Raw genomic sequence first — 10222 nt, 5'->3', positions numbered from 1 at the left:
GGTGCCAGGTTGCTGTCTCACTTCGGGGCTGGATTGAAGACGGGGTGCGCTAGGTACTCTCGAATCTCGTGCGACTGCGTAACTGTGCGGGTGCCGGTACTGCTCGCGCGTGCTTCTTCTTCTTCCTCTTCTTCCAATCCTTCCTCTTCTTCTTACAGTTCTTAATTTTCTTTTTCTTTCCACGACAATGTCCGTGATCTGCCCCCTATGTCGTCTCCTGATTTTTCCTCTTATGAAGGCCCTAATTTCTTACATGCTCAAGGTGTTTTGTTTTGTTTTCAATCTAGACTGGCCTGGCAAGGGTAGTGAGAGATGGGGTCCACACTTCCCCTCCCAAGATATCACGCATCATCTCCAGCCAGCCATAATCATGACTGAATGATCACCACCTCCTCCTCTTCTTCTCTTCTTCCTCCTCCTCAACCATCGCCATGTCGCCTCCCGCATCTTAATAGACGTGAGTGAGTTCAAATTCAATTTACATGGCATGTGTTCACAGAACAGAAGTTTCCAAGGCTTGACGTTCAATGTTACTGCCACAATTTTTTTTTTTTTTTTTTTCAGATCCGGGGAAGATGAACTGCGAGAAGCTTCACGGGGCCGAAAGCGCGAAAATTTAAAACTTAAGGTATTCTGAGCAAATTTGTCCTGGCTGCAGTAGCTGCACGAGCAGATGTTAGCGCGCGAGGCGCGAAATGCCACAAAGAGCGGCCTAGTACGGGCAATATAGCAGTGGTCTGCACGACTCCTGAAGAGAACCCTTGAAGCCGGCATTATAAGAACAGTGCTCCGTCCTCCCTTCCCTTCCCCCCCCCCCCCCCCAACCCCCACCTGGCCTTTGGCCATCCTATCTAATAAAGTTTGCAACAACAACTTAGCAATCCATATTTCGTAAGGGCCCGCGCCTGCTTGGGAGACGTTTGACACCAGAAACCTGCCCACAGGAAAAGGCATTTTAAGGGAAGTGATAACACGCAAAACCAACCTGAAACGGGCAAAACAAGCTCAAATTAAAAAAAAAAAAGCTTGCAGATATGCTTACTACAGCTAGGAATCGCTCAGCTAGATACCGGGCATTTTAAAGTGACAAAAAGTTCTCAATATGTTCCAACTGCCGACGCAGAAGCCGTACCGTAATCTATGGACGTAAAAAGCGCCATGTGACGGATTTCGGTTGGCTGAGACGTGAAATGACGTCATTTTTTTAAGTTATTACTACAGTTGCGGCAGCAGTCTGCACCCGGACTTACCCAGAATAAAATCGCTCGACTGTCCAAAAATATTCAAGAAAAGTAGCCGAACCTAAAAGTACAAAACAAGAGCTGGAACTGACCTAAAAGGAGCGGAACGCCTCAAAATTTTGTTTATAATGCCAAAGTGTGCGAAAATAGACCCCGCGTGTGTTTGAAAATGTTTTGCAAGGGAAGGAAACAATTTGAAAAATCGGCGCCTGTTGGGTTTCAAACTGGCTCATGCGTTTGCTAGAGAGAAACACAACCCCTACACACCACACTTTTTTTTTTGTTTTCCTCGTGGTATTTGTTGCACTAGAAGTCAATGTAGGAGATTATATTTTAACACATATTAGGAACTGTGTACACATACAGATGATTTGAATACAAGATTAAGAACAGACCCGTGGTCGTTTAAATAGAGCATTAAGTAACACGTGAATGTATATTTCGAACGAGCCCATAGATGACGCCACGCGTGATGGGCCCTCTCGGTATATATATAGTGCATGAGCGTACAGGACCCGGAAAGGTACTCAGTAAACTAACGAACTGCAGCCAGATGCAATGATAACATGAAGGTTACATACGCTGTGATTGTCCTCCACGGGATATGGAATGGACAGGCGCGTACAGAACCGGGAAAGGTACCCAGAAATCTAAAGGACTGCAGCGATGTATGATAAGCAAGGTTCATTAAACGCACCAATTACCAATTCCCAACAGAACAGGTGGTGTCATAGTTGCCGTAAGGTTCGTAAAACTGAATCTTGAAGCCACTGAAGAAGCAGCGTCATCCGAAGCCTGTTGCAAAGTATCAACGACGGGCTTGGAAAACAACGGCATGACTTGGGTGTCTACTGTCTAGTTCATTGTGATAGCATGCCCGCGTATCCTGAAACTACATTCTGTTTCCCGAACAGTACGGAGCAGAGAGAGAGAGAGAGAGAGAGAGAGAGAGAGAGAGAGAGAGAGAGAGAGAGAGAGAGAGAGAGAGAGAGAGAGAGAGAGAGAGAGAGAGAGAGAGAGAGAACTCACGGAATTAACAAAAGGTTGGATTGTTGGATTGGACGTCCTCAGTCCGAGCTCGGGGGGCATCGACAGCTTTTTGGGCCAGCCGATGCTAGTCCACCTACCGGTGTTCTTAGAGGAATTGATAAATATAATTCGCCGTTCGTCTTCCATGCCCTCGAGGTACACTACCGGGTTCCAACGGTAGCGGCTTGGGTTCCAATTCTCGCAAACCTATATACGTTCCTTGTTTCGCCGTGTCTTTTTTTTTTTTTTTTTTGTCTGACATTCCCATACATCGGTTTTACACGTTCGCTTAAAAAAGTTTTAAAGTGGAGCGTTAGTGTCCTCACTGATGTCGTTGTATGCCAGCACGTCCTGCAGAAAAGCCAACTTTCTTTGACGATGATGATGAGTGATCGTGGGTGAAGTGAAAGGGAAAAACGCTTCCCGTGGCCGCTTGAATCGAACCTGGGTCCCTCGCGTTATGAAGCCGGCGTCTATCCGATTGCGTCATCTCGACATGGTCGAAACTGCGTCCGAACTTATACAACCAAAGAATCCCTCACGACAAAGGTTCGCGTTCAACAACCATCGTCTTCGTTAGAGGAAGGGGTGCATGCTTTATACCTTTTAGGTCGCTGTGTACCGCCTGTATGCAACATACCACGGCGTTTTCCGACGTCCTGCACCAGGCAGGACATAACTTCTTTTGGGCCGTTTTGGACTGGAATGTCGCTACCCAAAAAAAGGTTACTTCTTACATATACGAAGATAAAAAATGATTTATACATCGTCCCCCGCCTGCGGCTTCCTGTGCGTTTCCTTTGCTGTATGGCCGTCTTGCTCAACATTTCTTTCTTCGTGTTTTTGTCATGCGCCATATGAGAGCAGGTTTAAAGAAGGATGAGAGAATAAAGTACGACAGAAAAAGAAAGGGGGACATGAAAATTAGTGAGGAGAACAATAAAAGTGATATAGTGTGAAGGCAGGTCTGTAGTATGAAAGCATGGAGTATGGTTTCGTACACAGAAAGTTCAGTAGCGACTTGGTAATACTTGTTTTCCTGCACCCGTGGCGGTTGCAGTCACAGGGATTATGCGCTCAATACTTCTCACGTTTTGTTTTGCATGTCCCCTCTCCATAACACACAGAAATGGAAACGGAGGAGTAATATGACACCTCGAATTGTTTATTTCCAGACAAACGAACAGCATTAATTCCAGCGTTAAAGAAGATGTAACGGCAGTTATTCAGTTTTTAGTGTCCCCTCGCATCGCAATTAACTACGGTAATGATCAGTGCATAGCAGGAATGCCAACGAAATCACACATCTTAAGTGCCCTCTGAAGCACGCCTAAGCACACCTCCAGTACATATTATGAGTTCAAATATAATATTGCCGAAGCGATTCACAAAAGATACCACTTGGATTTATATTACGCTAATTATTTACAATACAAATAATCGAAAAAATCTTCTCCGAACACAATTCCGCCACCCTATTCAGGGCCTGAGGTCGTCCGGCAGCTCGGTGAGCGTGTTGCGGAGGCTGTAGTCGTCGACCTCGGGCGGCCGCGGGATGAGGCGCGCGAGGCAGGCCGATATGAGGATGACCTTGAGCGGCTCCAGGATCATCTCGTTGTGCAGGAGGCCCGTGAGTGAGCGGAAGAGCCACTCCTTGGAGCGCTTGTCGCCGTACGAGAAGCCGTACAGGCAGATCACCACCGAGCACACGAGCGAGCCGGCCAGGGCAACCACCCAGCCCACCAGCTGGAACCACCAGGGCAGCAGGCCGCGGCGGCCCTCGCGCACCAGTCGCGCGTACTCCTGTAGAGAAAGCGTGCGGGCAGCTCAACGACGCTTGCTATAGCAGTAATGGGCATTCATTGAGGCATGCATTGCCTTTTATCGCTAAGTTTGATGCTGCCAATACTGCCCCAACACCCCAAATACAACTCATTTGCACCCCCCCCCCCCCCACGCACACACACACCCACACACACCCACATACACCCACCCACCCACCGTTGAGCAGTGGCCCTCTCGCAGAACATGCATTTCTGACGACCTGTGCCCGCGTCGCCGCAGCACAGCGTGGACTACCGGGCTGGGACATCCACCCACAATCTCACTCGATAAAGTAATATAAATACATTTTTGTATGGTACTCGAAACCAAAGTAGCAGGACGGCAGGGTATTTTTTAAGACGAAAGGCTTATAACTTTACGTTTCATGGGATGCGTTGTGAGGTGCAGAAAATATAAGCCCAAGCCGGGGAGCCGGGCTTATATTCTCCAAGCCGGGGAGAAAGGGAAACCGCAGGGCCGGATGGGGTTTTGGGAAAGAGGGATGGAACGCGCGTGGGGAAAGGGAAACATCAGAGCTAAAGGAGGGTAGGCCGCAGCTTCACGTGCAATACAAGGCTTCTGGTGATGGCAAACGTTACAAATGAGCATCGGATGGTGCTGTGCAGGGATGGGCGCGGCCGCCAAACTGGACAGAAATAACTATAGGCTTTCTACCTTCCCATTCTACCCGCCGCGGTGGCTCAGTGGCTAAGGCGGTGCGCTTCTGAGCACGAGGTCGCGGGTTCGATTCCCGGCCGCGGCGGCCGCTTTTCTGGTGGAGGCGAAAAGCAAAAACGCCCGTGTGTTCGAGATTTCGGCGCACGTTAAAGATCCCCAGGTGGTCAAAATAATCCGGAACCCTCCATTACGGCGCGCCTCAACGCCAGCGTTGCGTCGGCGCGTAAACCCTACAATCAATCAATACCTTCCCATTCTTATAAAGTTCTGGGCGTTCCCCATAATTTCGTCCCTATTATAGGCCGGCATTAGGATGTGAAAAACTTCATTAACCTGACTTTAAAGAAATAACATCAGCATGTAGACAAGCCCTTTACGGGCTAATTCGAAAAACGTAAAAGGGTGCTACATATCTTCAACGTAACAGAAATGCTTTTAAGTTCATTGACTGGTTGTTGACCACCACGCCGCAAAGTCGCCAAGAAAATGAATCATTTTAAGGCGAAATTTCTCAATTCGTAGCCACCCCTTATTTCAGGGGAAGTATGGACTAAAAACAATGATTGATGGGGATCCTTAAAAAGACCATGAGGACCAAATACAAGTTTGGCTCGCTTGAAAATCGCCATGTCAGATAATCTGTGAGGATTTATTTTAACGCGAACTTCGTACAATTAGGCTAGAGGATCAGTGAAACAAACAAGAGTGGCGACTGACAAACCATGCTATCGCACTGCCCATTCGACGTCGCACGAAGTAATTAGTGTGACTGGGGGCCGATAACAGAAGCTATATGACCAATGAACATTATTGTGAAATTATTTTTTCTTTATTGCCCTGGTTCCGTTTGATAGCTCTGATTGAGTGATAGCATGTAGTTAGGACTGATTAGGCATTTAATATACCCCCTATGATGTCAGTAGGAAATTTAGCGCAGCGGCAATTACATAGCGGGAAATTTGAATGTTTGTCAACAGTGATCTCTTTTTTTCTTCGCGCAAGCAATGTTCTTTTGACCAGTGCTGGAGTTACGCAAGTTTTCAAGTGATGATTTTTTAAAAATAAAACAATGCTTTGTCTTCACGATCCTCTTAAATATTCATCGGCAGTTCGTCATACTCTGCTGCTTCTAACTGGAACGGTGCAACGCAAAGATATAGAACGTGTTGTGTCTAGTAAATCAAGAAAATTACGGTTCATTTGATATTCTAGAAATATGGCCGGCAGTGGCTGACGTCGAACCGGTCATAATATTACAACAGGTGAACCACTCAAATGCCAGGGAGGCCCCGACCGATAGTAATTGCGGGTTGCTGCCGATTGGGCATCTTTATCCAGCGGTAGCTGTCTGCCAACACGTCAACGAAAACATCACGCCAAGCTAGTGCCGGCGGATGCGCGGTCTGACCTGCAGCATCTGGGTTCGGTGCTCGCTGCGCGATTCGGAGTAGTTGTGCGACAGGTTGTCCAGGTAGCTGAAGAGCGATATGCGGGGCTTGCGGTGCTCGGGCGCTGCGCTCATGGGTCGCGGCCGGCAGTTGCTGAACACGAAAATGACGAACACGCCCAGCGGCACCGTCACCAGGCTCACCTGCGCCGACAGGGGTGGAGGAAGCCTCAGGTAGCTGCACCAACCGCAAGCTGGTCTTACCGTAACGACACCACAGTGGAAAAGGTTTGGGCGTGTTGGTTCATAGCCGCACAGACAAAAAGCGCATGCAGTAATGAACAGGAGACGAGGCGAGGACCGGACAAGCGCTTGTCCTGTCCTCGCATCGTCCTCTGTTCATTACTGGGCTTGTTTTCTGGGTGGTGACGCCGGAAGATGGTTAAGGAACCATGAGCGGAATTCTTCCTGCCGCTGTTAAAGGTGCCATGAAGAATTTGTTCAGTTTTGTTTGTTCCATGAAGTGTTCCATGAATTCCTTGGAACATGTTCTATTAAGCGTTCCATGAATTTCACGGAACATGTTTCATGCTCCATGAAAGCATTTGTTCCATGAAGTAGTCTTTGTGAACTCAGTCAGTTCTGTTCTAACCATGAAATACTTTTTAACCGAGAAAGCGCAAGAAATACTAAAACTTTCAAATTTCGCGCTACAGTGACGTAATATGGGCAGATAATACGTAATAGGCGTCAATAATAAAAAACAGTTATTCGTGTGTTAACTGAACTTCAGCGCTCAGGCGATACGATCAAACGAATGTGCTTGCCCCACTACGATCGCCTAGTCACGTTTCTTGACGATGGCATAGATCGGCAGTCCCCAATCACACTAACAAAATTCTGTGACGTCATGGACAAGTCGTCGGAGCGTGGCTGGAGAATCGCCATTGATTGATATGTTTTCTTCAATATCTCGATTACTTGTATGAAATTTGCAATGAATTGGCGTAATTGTTATCAAGAAAAAGCAGTCTTTGTCTTCATGGCCCCTTTAAACACGTTGTCGCATCGACCTTTTCCAGGTAAAAGCGTAGGCGCTGTTTCCGTCCAGGTAATACAGTATCCCCGACCCAGAGCCCACGACGGGAGTGTCCGACCTGCAGGCCCAGGAGGAAGTCGTTGAGGTGTATGGGCACCTCGAAGAAGCTCAGGTGCTCCGAGGAGTCCGAGCTGGTGTCCACGTCGTGGTACATGACGTTGAACATCATGGCCGACAGGATGACGAACAGGGCGCACGTGACCCGCTGGGCGCGCGTGAACTTGGAGCTGCGGTAGCGCGCGATCACGTTGAACCACGTGTGGCCCGTGAAGAAGTGCCGCTGCAGGCGCCGCCTGCATGCAAGAGGGAGGGGGTGGGGGGGAATGTCTATTCCTCCCCGTGACGTTTCACCATTCATACCCGTTTTATCCATGCTTTCTCTTCTCCGACGTCGTGTCAACAGCCCTCGCATAAAAGCGAAGCTTTGTGTGCCTCAAATGCGCCGTAGATTGGGTAACACGAAAGCGAACTGCAGGAAAGCCAACTTTTGCACAATGGGTTTCACGAAGGGCACATGGGGATGATGAAACTTCTGAAGCGAGGAGTTGCCACTTCTGCATTACAAAGCTCGCTGTCAAGGTCCTGCCATCATCGAGTCCAGAGCAGCCTTGACGCCCAAACAAGCCGTCTGCTTTCCTGATTCGCTACTCTGAGGCGTGGGCTACAAAATCTTGAAATGACTAAGAAAACCACCCCAGAGGAGCCTCCATCCAGAGAGAGAAAGATAGCCGTGATTCCCTACATTCACGGGGTGAGCCACAGGCTCAAGAAAGTAGTAGGGCGGTCGGGTGTTGACCTCGTGTTTTCTGCTCCTGACAAATTAAGTAGCCTTTGCAGCAAAGTGAACAGTGAGAGACCAGCGACGAAAAAGTGCGCGAAGAAACATGCGAAGCCTTACGTCCAATGCCAGGGGTAGGTTATGTACGAAATACCACTGTCTTGTAGGCGGTTGTACGTGGGACAAACGGGGCGCTGCCTCAACGATTGTCTTCGGGAGCACGCGTGCGACGTAAGAAACGCCACAGGTAGCACACTCGCTGTACACGTTGCCAAATGCCCAGGCTGCTCGCCTCTGTTCGAGAAAAGCCACGTGCTGGGGCGATACCGGGACCTGATTCGACGAGATATTAGAGAAGCCTGAAACATGCATGCCCGGAGACAGGATTGCGTCAGCGCTCCCTCCATTGCTCTAACGGGGAAAGGTAAGTAGGGTTGTGGTACAAGGCATGATAGTTGCTACGAATGTGCTAGTAATGCAGATTACTGTACCTTTTATAGAACTGGTTGTATTTTGTCTTCTTTAGCTGTTATATCTTTCCTAAAGAAGCATATCACGTCTTTTTTCTTTTCGTATTTATTGCCCGTTCAGTGACAATAAACTCAGTTGTTAGTCAACGCCCTGTCTGTGTGCCCTTTCTGTAGCCCTGCTTCCCGTGCTGTTTCATAACTCAGTTATGTACCAACAGGCCCGCCTTCAATCCGTGTTGCAGTTTATTAAAACTTTAAAACGTCGCTGCAGACACTTCCCGACAATGACGGGACGCTATATGCCATTTCAGGCGGCATCAAGCGCTCCTTTAATAAGCGCTCCTCTCGGTGCGTGTACCTGAAGAGCGTCCAGAAGTCCGCCTGCTGCTGCCCGTCGGCGGGCCGGAAGCTGAAGCCGCGCGGTTCCTCTTCCTCGGACGAGGGCTGCAGCCACTGCTCGACGAAGAACACCCAGACCAAGTCCTCGAGCATGTCCTGCACCACCACCGTGTGCAGGAACCACGCGGGCCGCGGCCCACGCGCCTCCAGCGTGAACACCACCTGCATGCGTGGTTACGAGGAGAAAGGGTGGTGACATGGAGCCCCGCCTGTTGCAATCGCGGACCTGCAATAACGCGTGCCTATACGTTACGCTATATGATGCACTCGGCACTGCGAGGGAAAACTGTAACGTCATGGTTGCTTTAGTCGGGCTGTTCTACACATCGACGAGAAATCACATTATGACGTGGTTTAAGCGCTAGAAAAAGACGCACGTAAGAAAGGTGACAGGACAGGGTGCCTTTTTTAGCGCTTAAAGCAGGTCAACAAGTATCTGTCAACCTGCCCAGCAACAAGTTCTTCACAAGAACTCTGAGTTAAACTCCGTTTATTAAGTCGAACAGACGACTTAGTGGGCCAGAGTTATAAGATACAGTAATAGTAGACGTTAGGCGGTCTAACAGGCACAGCCTTTGGCGGCGGCTGATTTGCAAGGACGACTAGGATAAGTTTGTGGCCACTCCCCCAATCGACCGTCACACTCGTGGACCGCATTCCAACGCTTGTCGCTCAAGCAGCATTCGGCGGCTACGTGCAACTCGCGCACATGCGGCTTGCCTCTGTGATCTCTCCCAGTGCGCGTTCCGTGGTGGCCAGGAAGTAGTCTTCCGACTTGCGCTGCAGTGTGCCCGGGTTCACGTTCTCGTCCTTTAGCAGGAAGGTGCGCGACGAACCCTCGGAACCCACCAGCTGCAGCAAAACCTGCGCGCACGCACGCACGCACAAAATCGGGATCCTGGCTCGTTCACAATGCGGCCTGCCGCTAGGAGGTATTACACCCCCAGCTCGAATCGCACGTTTAGAGCTTTGGAATAAACGAGATTTGGAACGTTTTTTTTTTCTTTACGATATTGGCGCACATTTTTAGAAATCTTCATCCGTTCCTGCCAAGTCAGAACAACGTCCAAGTGCGCCACGACGTGCGTTATCCGGAAACTCAAACTCCGGGAATTTAAAGTCACTTTTAAGCTCGCTCATCCCTGTCCAAACGAATGATAATGAAACAATTCGAATGGATTATCGACTTTTGGTGTTAGTAATATTGTAAATCCAGGGCTGGCTGCCCCCTCGTGATGGTTACGGATCAACTACCAAAAGCGGATTGCAAGAACAGACTAAAACTATGAAATAGGAACTGAGGTTATGAGGCTCTGA

General features: G+C 49.0%; 1 protein-coding gene across 1 annotated transcript; it reads right to left on the bottom strand.

Annotated features, from left to right (window-relative positions):
* Nucleotides 1-3470: 3470 nt before the first annotated feature.
* Nucleotides 3471-9073, bottom strand: LOC144146222 (polycystin family receptor for egg jelly-like). Its single transcript, XM_077678185.1, has 4 exons — nucleotides 8865-9073; nucleotides 7317-7551; nucleotides 6181-6363; nucleotides 3471-4073 (listed from the first exon to the last, which is right to left on the bottom strand). Exons 1-4 carry the CDS (start codon nucleotides 9071-9073, stop codon nucleotides 3750-3752), a joined length of 951 nt encoding a protein of 316 aa, XP_077534311.1. The 3' UTR covers nucleotides 3471-3749.
* Between the last annotated feature and the right edge of the window lie 1149 nt (nucleotides 9074-10222).

Source organism: Haemaphysalis longicornis, unplaced genomic scaffold, assembly GCF_048455015.1.
Source record: "Haemaphysalis longicornis isolate Haplotype H1 unplaced genomic scaffold, Haemaphysalis longicornis Haplotype H1 scaffold_7, whole genome shotgun sequence".
Lineage (NCBI taxonomy): Eukaryota > Metazoa > Arthropoda > Arachnida > Ixodida > Ixodidae > Haemaphysalis > Haemaphysalis longicornis.
Note: the sequence above shows the minus strand (reverse complement) of the source record. Positions and strands in the feature narration are given on the sequence as shown.